Consider the following 17,739-nt stretch of genomic DNA (forward strand, 5'->3'; position numbering starts at 1 on the left):
AAGCGACTGAGAAAAACTGTAACATGTCTTCACATGTAGAATGTTCATTTTTGTATGAACTGAATGAATGAATGAATTATAGTGATATTAGTTTGACACTTCAACATGTTATTGCTCTCTCTACACACCACAAAATGACGGAGAGATTTGTCTTTGAAGATAACGTGTTTTTGTTCTCCGTATCTGCATTCTTTTTAAAAATGTGGTTGTGCTGCTTTTTTGCTCATGCACTGTGCTGTTTGTTTAAACTGCAGTACCTCATCAATCTAAATAAACCTGCTTTCTGTCTTTTCAGGAATTGTTCTTTGTTTTCACTGCATATACCCACATAATAGTAAATACTATATTTTGGGAACATTAAGCACTTGAATTAAGCTGTGCTAATTCTGTAGCTGTTATGGAAAACATAAACATTGTTATTTTTATTTTATTTGATAAAATTACCCAATGGTCGACTAAGTTTTCTTCAACTACATGTTCATCATACTTTAATACTCTCGAAAATAAAGGTACAAAATCTGTCAGGGGTAGGGGATATATGTTTTCCAAAGGTATATTTTTGTTCCTAACAGGTCCGGTACATATTAATAGCTAAACAGTACAAATGTGCACCTCACAGTAACCTAAAAGTTCAAAAGTGAACCTTAAAACGTACAAAAGTTTACCATAAAGGTATTAACGTCCCAGTAGCTGATTTTTGCACCTTTATTTCTGAGTGTGTACGCCACAGTATATCAGTTAAACCTACAGTGTGTTGTACAAATTATAAGCAAAGAAATAATATGTATGGTAAATAATATTATTTCCCTGCTGAAAAAAAAAACAGCTTAAACCAGCCAAAGCTGGTTGGCTGGTTTTAGCTGGTTGACTAGCCTGGTTTTAGAAGGGTTTTGGCCACTTCCAGGCTGGTTTCCAGCCATTTCCAGCCTGGTCTTATCTGGTCAGGCTGGAAAATGACCAGCTAAAACCAGCTTGACCAGCCTGGTTTAAGCTGGACATATAGCTGGTTTTAGATAGTCATCTTTCTGCCTGACCAGCTAAGACGAGGCAACGGCTGGAAACCAGCCTGGAAGTGGCCAAAACCCCTCTAAAACCAGCCTGGTTGACCCAGCTAAAACTAAGTATTAATTAATACAGGTTAAACACATGAGGATTTATTATAGGTTCATTCATTCTTTCATTTTCTTTTTGGCTTAGTCCTTCTATTAATCTGGGGTAGCCACAGCGGACTGAACCACCAAATTATCCAGCATATGTTTTACTCTTGTTGCAACCCATCACTGGGAAACTTCTAAACACACTCATTTACTCGACAATTTTTCCACCTGGAGGAAACCCACGCAAACACGGGGAGAACAACAGAAATGCCAACTGACCCAGCCAAAGCTCGAACCAGCAACATTCTTTCTGTGAGGCGATCGTGATACCCACTGTGCCACCGTGACGCCGTTGTTGTAGGTTAGTACAGCATTTGTCAGCAAGGTCTATTTTGAAACTTAATATAATAACAAGGCACTTGGCTGTTACCACTAAAAAGATGGCACAAAGGAACAGAGGTAGACACATTAGTGTGTAGAAAAGAATATTCTTTTCTACACATGTGTCTAGTGGCACAATCACAAACGAATACAAAACCCTTTGTAACGCGAAATATTTTGTGTGAAATCGCTTGATTACATTACTTTTTCTTTTTTTTTTTTTTTTACATTTTACGAATAGAAAGCAGCACAAAATAATACATTGAACGGTGTGTGCACGTTTAGCAAATTTTTCAGCAGTCAAAAACTATTATGTGAATGAGGATTCACACCAAATAGATGATTGCAGATAGACGCCTCGTTTTTTTAGGTTACTATTTGCTGCCCTCTGCTGTCAGCAAATATACATATACACATTCATTATTTAGAAAAATAAACCTAATTTCTTTAAGCTAAAATAGTATAAGATGACAAAAAAAGATCACATATAATTTATGAAATATCAATTAATTTCAAGTATTAAATAAAACAGTATTAATAAGTATAATGTAATGAAGAAAAATGCATGAAAAGTTCAATAGAACTTCTTGAATTGGATGATCATTATGCATTAATTAATAAGATATTAATGTTCTATGTATAGACACAACATAGCAAACGTAGTATTTTGGGCTACACCTGTAAACCCTATGGCTGTAACTAATTAATGAACTGAGTTCCATTAACTTAAATCATTACAATTAGTTTATATTAATTAACCTTGATGGGTATTTAAAACCGTTTCTTGTTATTGGGTTTGTAAAAATAAATCTTTCAAGTAAATGGAACAATTTTTATGGATTAATTTAGACAAAATGTCTTTTTAAAGTTTCATTAACTTAAAATCTTCAGCCCAGTAATTTTGCATCTGACGTCATCTAGGTTCACCTATGCCAAAGAGCATAAAATCACTAAGAGGCGACACTCTGTTGCTATTTGTAAAACAGTCACTAGATGCCGCTAGTGTCACGCTGCGGCCATTTTGGAATGAAAATTCCAATAGCATAAATAACCAGGGCCAGACAGAATCTGCAGACATTTTTTGCTATTTCTGCGAAGAATTTTGGTAAAAATCTGCGGATTTTTGCTGAATTAGTAGGGTCTACCTGACAGATTTTAGATGTTTTGTTCCGAGTGTAGTTTAAACAGAAGTCATTTCATAGAATATGCACTTATTCTTTTTATTTTATTTTATTTTATTTTATTAATACGAATGCCTCAAGACTAAGTTTTGTACTTCTTATTATTCATTCATTCATTTTTTTTTTCCGGCTTAGTCCCTTTATTAATCTGGGGTCGCCACAGCGGAATGAACGACCAACTTATCTAGCATATGTTTTATGCAGCAGATGCACTTCCAGCTTCAACCCTTCACTGGGAAACAACCATGCACACATTCACACACACACAAAGGACAATTTATCTTACCCAATTCACCTGTACCACATGTCTTTGGCCTTTGGGAGAAACCAGGGCACCCGGAGGAAACCCACGCGAACACGTGGAGATCATGCAAACTCCACACAGAAATGCCAACTGACCCAGCTAAGGCTCGAACCAGCGACCTTCTTGCTGTGAGGTGATTGTGCTACCCACTGCGCTACTGTGCTGCCTTGAAACTCAAGATGGAGTTTTTTAAAATTCAATCAAAATGTGTAAAAGCCAGTCATGCATAATTTATTTGTGATAATAATTTAGTTAAAAGATAAAAAATGATATTTAAATATAATAAGAATTTATTGTGATTGTATTATCTAAAATGCATAATTTAATAATTGATACAATTTAAAAACATTTACAATTTAATTTAAAAACGTTTAAAATTTATTTTGTATAAATTAAATAAATATATTGCTGCTTCCGACAGCAATATGTCATGAGGTCATTACTTCATACGTTTAAGTCAGATTGCAGTTATGGATGTTGGAAGCAACACAGTTTTTGACTGAGCTGATCGAGTCTACTGTAACTTTTTGTGTTTCTGTAAACCTTTTTTAAAAGAAGATTCGGCCTTACTCACGTTTTTGCACATACTGGTTGTAGAAATAGAAGCTGCAAAAGGTGGTACATAAGGATTTGCACGAAAAGTTTTGCCACTACAAAATGTATGAGCTGGGTAACTAAGTATTAAAGGTTGGGAGAAATTAAATACATTTTAATTAATTATAATTAAAATGTATGAGCTGGGTAACTTGGGTATTTTAAGTTAGGAGAAAGTATCTTGCATGAATACAACAAACTCAAAATTTGATGTTTCTATTTACTTAAAATTAAAAACTTATAGTGATAATGAAGCTTGGAAATCATCTTGTGTAAAAATATTATGTGGCCAAATAACATCAAACGTGTATGGCTATATGTATGAATATTGAGTTTGTAAAAAGGTTAAGGAAGCTAAAAAAATCTGCCATAGGAGAACTGTTTTGAATTCCTTTCGAAGAACAGTTGTTATAAGAGCTAGTGGTTATTGTCTAAGTCAACATATCTTTGGCATCAGCATGACCAGTGTGTGTGTCATTTACTGAGAACCGGATAGACCAAATATATGTCCCAGTAACACAAAACCAGTCTTATGTTGAACGGCAGGTATACTTTTGGAGATAGTCAAAGATACATTGTATGGGTCAAATTTCTTGATTTTATTTTTATGCCAAAGACTATTACAATTGTAAAGATCATGTTCCATGAAGATATTTTGTACATTTTCTTTTTGTAAATATTAAAACTCATTTTTATGAGTAATGTTAGTAATTAGACCATAAAAAAGACCATTTCTCAGATACAGTATTCAAGTTTTTTAAATAGTTGTATTTCAGCCAAATATTATCCTATTCTAACAAACTGTACATAAAGGGAAAGTTTATTTATTCTATTTTTTCCATTGATCTATAAATCTTTATTTCAACAAAACGAATTTATGTATTTGTGCCCTGCAGTATCACATAATTAGTCTTGAGTACAGCTATGCTGATGAGTACCACCACTCTGCTGATGTTGACACTCAGATCTACTTAGCCTTATCGCTTAATGACTAAAGGCCCATTAACACACTCTGCCAATGCACTGATGAAATTAACAGTTGGATCCTCCAAAACTTTCTTCAGTTAAACAAAGAGAAAACTGAAGTCAACAACAGGAATCAGTCCAAGGCACTCGAAATATGTGGAAAATTTAAAAAGCCTTCATTCACTTGGCTAAATCTTAAAAAACCTACGCGTTTCGGCAATGATCTGTCTTCATCAGGGTTACAGTGATCAGATGCGCCTAGAGTCTCTTTTGAGTACTACGGGCACATGACTCATTTAAATATCTCAACAACACTCAAAAGATTTAACAAGCAAAGTCAACTATCATCAATAATTCATTATGATAGTAATTCATTTTAAGAATTTTTGAAATAATTAACACACATTTTTCGAGTGCCTTGGACTGATTCCTGTTGTTGTTTTGATGAATCCCTTACCCAAAGAGCACCGACCAAATATGAGTTACTACTGAGTGCTTTTTGTTTGTTTTTCTAAAAAACTGAAGTCATTGCATTTGGGAAAGGAGATGAGGTTCTCAAGGTGAATGCGTATTTTGGCTCTAAAGGTCAAACAAGAAAAAATAAGGTCAAGAATCCTGTTACTCTGGAGTCAAGTCTTAGTTTCAGTGGTCATGTCAAAGCAGTAACTAAATCAGCATACTATCATCTCAAAAACATTGCAAGAATTAGATGCTTTGTTTTCATCGAGGACTTAGAGAAACTTGTTCATACTTTTACCACCAGCAGGGTGGATTACTGTAACTGACTCCTTACCGGCCTTCCCAAAAAGACAGTGAGACAGTTGCAGCTCATCTAGAAAGCTGCAGCCAGGGTTTTGACCAGAATCAGAGCACATCACACCTGTCCTCATGTCTTTACACTGGCTCCCAGTTACATTCAGAATAGATTTTAAAGTTTTATTACTTGTCTATAAATCACTAACTGGCCTAGAAGCTCAATACATTACAGATATGCTCGCTGAATACAAACCTAACAGATCACGCAGATTATTAGGATCAAGTAAATTAGATATTTCAAGAGTTCAGTCAAAGCAGGATGAATCAGCTTTCAGCTTATATGCTCCTCGCTGCTGGAATCAGCTTCCAGAAATGATCAGATGTGCTCCAACATTTGGCACATTCACATCAAGACTGAAAACACATCTGTTTAGCTGTGCTTTTACTGAATGAGCACTGTGCTATATCAGACAGATCGCATTATTATGTCGTTCTTTGCTTTTTCATTTTTTATAACCTGTTTTAACACATTTTACTCTGTTTTTATCTGTTTTTAATATTTTCTATTATTTGTTTTTATTTTTTTAAACTTGTCTATTTTATTCCTGTTTATTAGCCCTCCTGTGAATATTTTTTTCTTTTTCAATTATTTCCCAAATGATGTTTATTAGACCAACATTTTTGTCACAGTATTCCTATAATACTTGTTTTTCTTCTGGGGAAATCTTTTTTTAAAATTCAGGCTAGATTAAAAGCAGTTTTTATTTTTAAAAACCTTTTATAAACTTAATATTATTAGCCCCCTTAAGCAGTTTTTTTCCCTAAATTGTCTACAGAACAAACCATCATTATACAATGATGTGCTTAATTACTATAACTTGCCTAATTAACAGAGTTAATCCTTTAAATTTCACTTTAAGCTGAATACTAGTGTCTTGAAAAATATCTAGTTAAATATTATGTGCTGTCATCATGGCAAAGATAAAAGAAATCAGTTATTAGAGATGAGTTATCAAAACAGTTATGTTTAGAAATGTGTTGAAAAAAAATCTGAAATTGGGGGGGGGGGGGGGTATACAGGGGGGCTAATAATTCTGACTTCAACTGTAGTTGTGTTCCATCTTTTTTAATGTGCACTATCCATTGCAGGGTCATGATCATCAAATGCAATAGTGGCTGTTATTTAATCAGAAAGACCATCCAGTTTGGTGCACAAAACCCAATAACAATGATGACAAATGTTTATTTATGTTTCATTAAGAGTCTTGTCTAAAAAGCTGTATGAGAGCTTCTCTTACTATTGAGCCCTGAGATTCTGAAAATGCCTGCAAACCTCTTGTAGAACTAAAATTTAGTTTTTTGCAGAACCAAACAAAAGTTCTGCCTTAAAATTGCACTTTAAGCTGAATACTAGTGTCTTTAAACATATCTTTGGCAAAGATTATCAGCATGGTAATCAGTTAATAGAAATTAGTTTATTAAAATATTATGTTCAGAAATGTGTTAAAAAATTCTTCTCTGTTAAATAGAAATTGGGGTAAAAATATAAAAGAATAAAAATGTAACAGGAGGTTTATATACTCGCCGGCCACTTGATTAGGTACACCTGTCCATCTGCTCGTTAACGCTAATTTCTAATCAGCCAATCACATGGCAGCAACTCAATGCATTTAGCCATGTAGACATGGTCAAGACGGTCTGCTGCAGTTCAAACAGAGCATCAGAATGGGGAAGAAAGGCAATTTAAGTGACTTTGAACTGGGATGGTTGTTGGTTCCAGACGGGCTGGTCAGATTATTTAAGAATCTCCTGATCCACTCCTGACCCAAATCCTGTGGGATTTTCAAGCACAACTATCTCTAGGGTTTTCAGAGAACACAAAAAAAGAGAAAATGTCCAGTGAGTGGCAGTTATGTGGGCACAAAATGCCTTGTTGATGCCAGAGGTCAGAGGAGAATGGCCAGATTGGTTCAAGCTTATAGAAAGGTAGCAGTAATTCATCAAACCACTCGTTTCAACCAAGTTTGAAAAAGAGCACCTCTGAATGCACAACATATCAAACCTTCAGGCAGAGGTGTTACAGCAGCAGAAGACCACATTGGATGCCACTTCTCTCAGCTAGGAACATGAAACTGAGGCTATAGTTCACACAGGCTCACCAAAATTGGACAATAAAAAATTGGAAAAACATTGCCTGGTCTGAGATTGCCTGGTCTCAGTTCTGCTGCAATTTCTGCGACATGAAAGCATGGATCCATCCTGCCTTGTATCAGTGGATCAGGCTGGTGGTGTAATGGTGTGAGGGATATTTTACTTGGCACACTTTGGGCCAATTAGTACCAATTGAGCATTGTGTCAATGCCACAGCTTACCTGAGTATTGTTGCTGACCATGTCCATCCCTTAATGACCACAGTGTTCATTTACATTTAGTCATTTAGCAGACGCTTTTATCCAAAGCGACTTACAAATGTACCCATCTTCTGATGGCTACTTCCAGCAGGATAACTCACCATGTCATAATGTATGCATCATCTCCGACTGGTTTCTTGAACATGACAATGAGTTCACTGTACTCAAATGGCCACCTTTGGGATGTGTTGCAATAGGAGATTCGCATCATGGATGTGCAGCCGACAAATCTGCTGTAACTGTGTGATGCTATCATGCCAATATAAACCAAACTCTCAGAGCAATATTTCCAGTACCTTGTTTAATCTATGCCACAAAGGATCAAGACAGTTCTGAAGGCAAAAGAGAGTCCAATAAGGTACTAGTAAGGTGTATCTAATAAAGTGGCCGGTGAGTGTATACTGTGTGTATAAAATGTTTGTTTTTTAAATTGATGATAAAATATATATTCTATAGGAATGCTACAATGTATAGCCTATTTACCCAGTATCACACTGCCTTTGAATTACAATATGGTAAATTCTTCTCTAAAGAAAAAAACATCCACATAACAGAGTTTTTTTCTGCATATTATTTGTATCATCAGTTTTCCTCAATGTCTATAAGGGAAAACTGTAGACAAAGTTTAATAGTCAGAAATACTGTTGGAGGTAACTGGTCTTGGGACATTTTAAAGCCATCCTGTGTCACTAAATAACAAATGTTTCTTCAAATTCTGCAAATAAGTACTTTAAACAGCTTTGATTTTATAGTACATCATGTATATAATAAACCATTTTTTAAGAGCTGAAACAATAAGCTTTCCATTAATGTACACATTGTTAGGACAGAACAGTATTTAGCCAAGATGCAGCTGTTTCAAAATCTGGAAATGAGATTTCAATAATGAGCAAATCATATTTAAAGTTGTCTTAATGAAAGGCTTAGCAATGCACATTACAAATAAAAAAAAATGTTTTCATATGGAAAACATTTTTCTGAGGTAAACAATGTACAAACTGTTTTATTGACAACTTTATTCAGAACACTCATGTCATTTTTAAGTTTTTATACTTGCAAAACTTTTTTGATTCACTCCAAATGTTGACATGAAACTAACACAAAACCAGATTTTAATTACCAAATTAAAAAACTGAATGGTTTATCTTTTATATAGTGCATTATGACAGAAATCATTGATAGAATTATCAACAGAAGTGAGATATATCTTTTTTCACATAATTTGATCCCTGGCCATTAAACCCACAACCATGTCACAATTACATGTGGCAGTTAATTGTTTTCTAATATAGTAATTACAACATTTTACTTGTAAAATTGTGATTGATCCAAAATTTTTACATTTTAGCCGAGTAAGAGATGTTGGGTGGAGCAGCAGGAAGTACAGTTGAAAAAAAGGGCATCCTGTAAAACAGGTACAGAGAATGTTGCTATGAAGAATTAGAGTTTATTTGGAAAAGATGTACCTGAGGCTAGACTGTTGGACGCACTGAGTGAGATCATTTGATGAATGTCCATTCACTTTTGCCTATATTTCCATAAAGAGGAGATTACAGTCTGGTAAGTAGTGATATGATATGAAAATATAATAACCATCTAAAAAAACTTTAATTTGAAACAGGACAAAATATGTTAAGGATATAGGTTTGCTGAAAAGATGATCAAGTGGGATGTTTTTTGTTACATTTACTGTAAATTGATGCACTGATTTTGTAAAATGATTAATTTCCAATATTAATGTTATTAACATGGCTTTTTAATTCTGATCCATTAATTCATATTTGATGTTTGCATTAACCAAATGTCCAGCTAAACTTTATACTGTCTATGTTATTAGAGGTGAAGAGTTCGGAGTTCAGATAAAAAAAAAACCCTAAATGCTGAAACTTCCCTAAAACTAACATTTGTCGCAGCCTCCTTTTTTATGTTGAGATATTTCACTTTAAAAACTAGGGAAAATACTTACTCTTTGCTACAAAAGTGTCATTACTGAACATACAAGAGCTGGATAAAAATGCTAATTTTAGAGGAAATTTTCAGATGGCATTTAGATGTTTTTGCATCTAAACTCTTTAGATGTCACTGGGACATATGCAAAAAATTTGATATTTTCCATTTCTAGATACAATGTGCATGTTGTTTCTCTGCAGGTTTAATGTGTAAGCTTCACAATATGTAAATGATTTCATATGCTATGATCACAGTCTGAAACCAAATAAATAAAAAAGATAGCTGCTGTACTCACACATTTGTTTTTAAAACGTCCCTTCTCTTAACTGCCTCAGAAAGTTAATTTTAACTCTTCCTTTAGTTTAGCTGCTGTTATCTCTGTTAAATTAGATTAAATTTAGTTCATTTTACACGTTAATCTTTAGTCTTATTCATTGAAATGCAATTGACTGAATTTATGGTACTTGTGATATCACTACATCATAAGGATCATCATATTACATTTTAATTTTAGATTTTCAAGGGGTGGTTTCCTTTTTATTGATTATTAGTCAATTTTTGTTTTGATAAATTAGCATTTTACTCTAACTCAATCGGATGGCATGGATTAAATTTTGCATCAGCTTTGGAGGCAATATTACACTAAACTATTATTGATGCATATCTGCACAAGAAGAAATAGAGGGAAAGGTAAGTATCTATGCTATTTAAGGTGTTTTATCCTCCCAAGCATTAGAATATGTACAGTGCTCATTGTAATTGAGCACACTCGACACTCCACTTTGAAAATGAATATTTGTAGCCATTTCTCAGTGAATATAGGCAATGTATTTTGGTGTATTTAAAAAAAAAAAGATTTATTATACAAATATATGTATTAAATTAAATTATTAGCTATCAAACATCTTTAGAAATTGACAGATAACAGATTTCAATTCAAGCTAAATATTGAAACAAAATTACATCCTACAAAATTTCAATCAAATTTTTTCAATTTTTTTGCTTCTCTTGATTTTTTTCTGTTTTTTTTTATTTGTATTTTATATTTTTCTATGAAATACATTAGGGTGTACTAGCTTTTGGACAGGTATTGTAAGTTATTTTGTTAGATTAGCTCCAGATTTGGCTTTTAGTACTGGCTAATCTAATGTATATGCACAAATATAATATTGTAAAGCTTACAGAAAATATAATTTTAAAAGATAGATTTGTGAGGGGTGTACTTATGCTGAGCACTGTATATATTGTTCAAATATATTAGCTCTAATTTTAGATATGCTATCATATATGTTCATTTAACAATATATATATATATATATATATATATATATATATATATATATATATATATATATATATATATATATATATATATATATATATATATATATATATTTATAATTAAATGTAATAATAATGCAATGTATTTTATATTTGTTTCATATCAGTATATATTATATCAGTATATATTATATCATATATCAGTGATTCTTTGACTGCCAAAAATTGGCTTAAAAATGTTTTACAGAACTATGGGTGTAAAAGTTTTTAATTGGGCTGGCAGATATATATATATTTTAGATGGCATGTGTTTAAGTTAAAGGAAGCCATTGAGAATACAGAAATTCCACAGAAAATGGTCAAGTGAGGCTGTGCATGTTTTCAAATTCATGTTTATTTATATAGCGCTTTTTACAATATAGATTGTGTCAAAGCAGCTTAACATAGTTCTAGTAAAGCCCAGATTTCAGAGTTGAAGTTCAGTTTAGTTAAGTACAGTGAAGTTTAAATTTCATTGCAGAAAGTTCAAACACTAGAGGAAATCCACTGAAGCGCAGCTCCACAAGTCCCAATCCGAGCAGGACAGTGGTGGGAAAAAAACTCTAACTGTATTGATAACTATAATAAATTTTACCAGTATTAATTTATTTGTTGATATATGCTGTGGAGAAAGGTTGAGAAAGCTGTGTAGGAAACTACAATTTAGCTTCAAGAAGCAGGGACTGTATTACATGTAAGGTGCACTTTCTCAACCCACCCACATTTAAAGCTGTATAACAGCTAAAGCTTGATTATAGATTACACTCTATTGAATTCTGTGACTTCTAAAAAATACATTGAATACCAATTATGACAGATCTTTCAGTTTTTGGTGTATTATCCCTTTAATGTTTTATTTTGTGTAGCTACATTTTTGTTACATTTTGTCAGATTGTAACATTGTTGTCAATTTTTTTGTACTATATCAAGCAAACAAACATATTTTTTTTGAATAAGTAGCTGCTGTACATTAAGTATTTACAAAAATATATTAGTTCAAACATTTTTAAGAAGATGTTTATTAAGAGCATACATACAACTCTTTCATTCATCTTTATTTTCAGGGTTTTACATTAACACCCAGCAGATTTCAGCTGTGGTGACTTAAACAACTATCACTAGTCACTTTGGCTGCATAATTTTTCATTTATAATTATCTTAAAAGCAGGGTTCGACAATAAAGATGGCCCAATATGCGTGCAAATGTAATCTTAGAATCAAGAAACATCATGACCGACAAAAAATAGCGTTCGCGCGACTGGCGCGAGCAAAAGAAAGGAGGTGAATACCGAATGAGAGGATGATCACTTGCGAGCACAGCTGATGTAATGCGCGCGACTGTTCAAAAAGCATGCGCGCTCCCGTTTCCTGGCGCAAAGCAACTGTGCCTAGAGGAAACGCAACTTCTGCGATCGGTTCTTTTTTGAAATAGACTGGACAAAAAGTGATGCTCGTGCAGTGCACCCACAATCCTGCAGCTTCCAAAGGCTCCGGATGTTTTTAAAATGTGTCTGCTTTTTGTAAGCAGCAGTGGTTGCCGGTTTTATTTGAATTATTCTTTGAATAGAACAGATTATGGGCCTAACGTTACCTGTGTGCGCGTGATCAACCTTCCATTATCACACACACGGTAGGTTTTTCACCTGCTGACTTTTGTTAATACAACATGCTTTAATAGATTAACTCCCCATGTATGTAGGCCTATATTTAACTGGTGATCTGAGAGACCTTTAGCCTGGACAGATTATAGGTTTAGATACATGGCAATAATTCTTTTTTAAATGTAATTGTTTTTAAGATAGGTTTTGTTGTATAAAAAGAGCATGTGTACAGCTATATTTTGCATGTTTTGACATGTATTTAACATTTATGGCTAAGTAATAATTATTTATTTATTTTTAGTGTGGTCAGAGATAAATTTGGTAAATCCTTAGTGTTGAGCCATGAAAAGTCCTGTGAAATAAAAACAAATTGCAATGCGACACTATGAAACCACAGCCCATTTGCGTATGCACATTAAGCAAGTTCATACTCAAAAAAAGTGAAATGAATAAGGATCAAGGCATGTGTACATAAAGTCTAAATCAAGTAATTTTAGCACACCAAAGTCAAATGTAGGTATATAAAACAGATTTGTACAACAACAAAATTGTGGCTAGTGAAAATGGCAAGTACTGTTGCACTGTAAAACCCAACGGTCAACTTTATCAAATGAAATTAGTGTAGTTAACTCAGAACTGACTGAAAGTTCATTCTTATTTGAAAATAGTTTTGAACTCAAGTGTTGAAGGTAATAAGTTAATTGAATACCTCATTACTTAAACTTATAGTTTACAGTATACATATAGATTAGTTTTATAACTGAAACCGTTTGTTGCAATCGGTTTTCTCAAAGTTTGAGTTGCCTTAACTTATTGGGTTTTGCAGTACTCAGTTGGTTTAAGTTCTCTTCATTTATGGGGTTTTACGATGCTCACAATTCTTTGTTTACTCAAACGGATTAAGTTTACAGTACTCATTAGGATTAGTTTTTGAACTTAAATAGATAGCAATCGGTTTCCTCAAATGGTTTGAGTTACCTTAACTTTTGGAGTTTTACAGTGTGGAAAACTACTAGCCACAGTGGCTGGTGATCAAAAAAAAGTCAAGCCTGTTTATTTCTATAGTGCTTTTACAATGTAGATTGTGTCAAAGCAGCTTAACATAGAAAAATTAAATTGTGTCAGTGCAATTTTCAGCACGTTTGAATTTCAACTCCCTTACTGTAAAAAAAAAAAAGAAAAGATTAATTATTCATGACAGAATGTGTTTTTAGGTCATTGTAACTTACTTAACTAAGTTAATCATGTTCTAGCTTAATTGTATAAGTTATGCAAGCTGTTCTAAGTCATTCATTCATTGGTTTTCTTGTCGGCTTAGTCCCTTTATTAATCCGGGGTCACCACAGCGGAATGAACCGCCAACTTATCCAGCATGTTTTTACACAGGAGATGCCCTTCCAGCCGCAATCCATCTCTGGGAAACATCCACAAACACTCATTCACACACACTCATACACTATGGACAATTGTGGGGGAAACCAGAGCACCCAGCGGAAACCCACGCAAACGCAGGGAGAACATACAAACTCCACACAGAAACACCAACTGAACTGAGGATCGAACCAGCAACCCAGCGACCTTCTTGCTGTGAGGCAACAGCACTACCTACTGCACTGTTTTAAGTCAGTTTAACATAAAATAATACAAGTCTAGTGAACTCATAAGGTTTATTTGATTCAGCTTAAAAAGGCAACCTGTATTTTTTAGTGTTGTGTAAAATATTATTTCATTGTATGTTGAGAACATTTGCATGATTTGTAACATGAGCTTTTATGTCTCCCTACAGGATGAAAACATCGTGGCTTCACCTCAAATGTAAAAAAGTCATATTTTTTGTTGGTTTTACACTGGCATTGCTGATTTATTGTTTCACTATCAGTTTTTTAAAAGTAAAGGGGGTTCAAAATGGAGGAAAAAGAGCTAAAAAAGAAATATCTGAGATGCCACGGTTGACAGCAAAATATGGCATCAACTGCACTAGAATTTATGAAATGGAACCAGTGGAAGTGGCCAAAACCTTAGTCATCCGCAAGCAAAACAGCTACGTAGAACCAACTGATGAAACTATTGTGAATGCCACTTCTGATTGTGATCAGTTTGTCTCCTCATTGGGATATGATGCCATTCAGGTCACTGAGTCTGAGCGGGAATTTCCTCTTGCTTATTCTTTAGTTGTTCATAGAAATGCTGCTCTTGTGGAAAGACTCCTGAGGGCCGTTTATGTGCCGCATAACATCTACTGCATACATTATGATCGAAAGTCTTCCACTGACTTTATGTCAGCAATGAAAGGTCTGGCGTATTGCATCCCAAACGTCTTCATTGCCTCAAAATTGGAGAGAGTTCAGTATGCAGGAATCTCACGACTCAGGGCGGATCTGAATTGTCTGTCAGACCTCCTCGATTCTGAGGTCAAGTGGAAGTACGTCATCAACCTGTGCGGTCAAGATTTCCCACTGCGGACAAACGCTGAGCTGGTGTCAGATCTGAAGGGTCTTAAAGGCAGAAACATGGTGGAAAGCAAGTGGCCTGGAGCAAAGAACAGGCGCTGGAGTGTTCATCATCTGCTGAAAAATAAAAAATTTGAGTTCTACAACACACCTGTATCTACTTCAGATAAGAAACGTCCACCCCCTTATGACATAGAGATGTTTGTAGGCAGCGCTTACTTCACTCTCTCAAGGGAATTTGTGTATTTTGTTCACTGGAGTTACTTAGCCAGGAATTTCTTGGCCTGGTCTGAGGATACATTCTCACCTGATGAACATTTCTGGGCGACTCTGGTTCGAGTGCCTGGAGTGCCTGGTGAGGTGCCGAGATCTGAGGCGGACATCTCAGAACTGATCAGTAAAACTCGTCTGGTAAAGTGGTCTGCTTTTGAAGGAAGACTTTACCCACGATGCACTGGAGTCCATGTGCGAAAAATATGTATTTATGGTGCTGCTGAGCTCAGATGGCTCTTAAACTACGGTCACTGGTTTGCTAATAAAGTGGATCCAAAAGTGGACCCTGTTCTTATTGAATGTTTAGAGGAAAAGCTTGCTGAAAAACGGCGAAGTTTTCATAAAAAAGTATAAACGAACTTTTCTCATCCTGGTGATGGACTGGTTGTATAAATGATTCCTTGTCGCCCCCTGCTGAGTACAAAAGAATAAAGCAGTTATTTTTTGATCTAGTGTCATGATCTGGTGCAACCCATAAAAATAATAAAATAAAATAATACAAATTTATTTAAATTGAATTACTTTATAAAAAGCACAACATGATCTGAAGCAAAACCAGCAGAACTTATTTAGGAATGGCCTTATAAGAAATAACTTTGTTTGTTGCCACATGAATGCAACTAACAGTAGTATGTGATACTACAAACATAGTATGTAGTATATCATGTACATAAAAAAGTAGATATTTTCTGTTGCCTAATTTGTTTACCGCAAACATAAAATTCCAAGTAGATCATTTGCATATTGTGAAAAAAAAACAGAGAGGCGTTTTACATGAAAGTTAATATCCTGCTACACTGTAAAAAATAAAATGACTCAACTTAAACATTCAAGGCAACAACTGTCAGGACATTTTTGAGTTTACTCAAATTAAATTTGAGTGCAGTAGTTGAGTTGAAAGTTTAGTAAACTCTAAAATGTCCTGAAGTTTGTTACCTTAAAATTTTAAGTTGTCAACTTTTTTTTTTTTTTTTTTTTACAGTGCAAGATAAATAAAATGTGGTTTCTAAGTAATATACATAGGGGCATGTATTAGAGTACTCTATACCAATATGTTATTGTTTGAAACATTTGATTTCTAGTATTTTATTGTATAATTGCAAATAACAGATTGCTTCTATTTTGATTCTGGGATTTTAATTATTTTAATCAATGGTAAAACAAGAACAATGATCTGTCAATAGGGTCTAGGGATGGCAGGGAGCCCATTGGCAGATTTATCTTATTGTTTTGACTATTAACTTCATTTTGATCAGTTAGAAACTTTCTATGACATTTAACTTTTGAATTCAATTGTGATTTTTAGTGCTGTTTGTGCTGGAAAACAACTTAAAAACTGAGAGGAAGCCAAATTCTATAGTTATTCGTTCTTTCTTCCATTTAATTTCCTTCTGCTTAATCCCTTTATTCATCAGGAGTCGGCACAGCCGAATAAAGCACCAACTATTTCAGCATATGTTTTTCAAAGCAGATGCTTTTCCAGCTGCAACCCAGTAGGAAACACCTCTACATGCTCACATTCACACACATTCAGTACGGACAATTTAGTGTATTATATTCATCTATAGCAAATGTCTTTGGACTGGGGGAAACCGGAGCACCCTGAGGAAATCCACATGAGAACATGCAAACTCCACACAGAAATGCCAACTGACCCAGCCAGGAGTGAAATAAATCAAATAATGGCAATCAGTGTGAACTATGACTATTAATTTGTATTTTCAAATCTGAATTCAGTGCATTTTAACAGCTTTCACAACTTATTTGAACTTCATCTTCAAAATATTTTTTGAATACTTTGTTTGAGCAGATTTGCTTTGCAGATTTCCAGCGCTTACTCTGTTATTTACAGTCTACTTTTGTAGAATAATGGACAGATTATCCGTAACAGATTATTCATTCATTCATTTTCCTATGGCCTTTATTCATTAGGGGTCACCACAGCGGAATGAATCATTTTATCTAGCATATGTTTTATGCAGCTGATGCCCTTCCAGCCACAACCCAATGCTGGGAAACATCCATACACACTCATTCACACACACACTCATACACTTTGGACTGTGGGGGAAACTGGAGCACCCGGAGGAACCCCACACCCAGGGGTGTAGCAACCGGGGGGACGGGGAGACGTATACGTCCCCCTCACTTTTAAATACAGACCATTTAAAAACAGGTGATTAATATAAATGTAAACTTTTGGATCTCAGCTGTCCACCCACTTTTAAAATGCACAATACACCTCAGCCCACCACCATGAGGAAAATATGCAACCTCCACACAGAAACGCCTAATGACCCAGCCAAGATTTGAACCAAGGACCTTTTTGCTGTGATGCCATGTCAGCCCTAAGCAGGTTATATCATCTGCTAATACATTCCAAGGAATAACCAATTTACCAACCCAAGCCTGTCTATTTTTACACCTCCAGTGACAAACTTATCCTGTTGCTCCT

General features: G+C 34.6%; 1 protein-coding gene across 9 annotated transcripts; it reads left to right on the top strand.

Moving 5' to 3' along the window:
* The first annotated feature begins 1,373 nt into the window (after positions 1-1,373).
* gcnt4b.1 (glucosaminyl (N-acetyl) transferase 4b, tandem duplicate 1) lies at positions 1,374-15,760 on the top strand. 9 transcript variants are annotated; one of them, NM_001442545.1, is given in 4 exon segments: positions 12,312-12,590; positions 13,948-14,148; positions 14,348-15,621; positions 15,624-15,760. In NM_001442545.1, coding segments are annotated over 2 exon segments (1,278 nt in total). In that variant the 5' UTR covers positions 12,312-12,590; positions 13,948-14,148; position 14,348; the 3' UTR covers positions 15,629-15,760.
* The last annotated feature ends 1,979 nt before the right edge of the window (positions 15,761-17,739 follow it).

This window comes from Danio rerio, chromosome 21, assembly GCF_052040795.2.
Source record: "Danio rerio strain M-AB ecotype USA chromosome 21, GRCz13ab, whole genome shotgun sequence".
In the NCBI taxonomy this organism is placed as follows: Eukaryota; Metazoa; Chordata; class Actinopteri; order Cypriniformes; family Danionidae; genus Danio; species Danio rerio.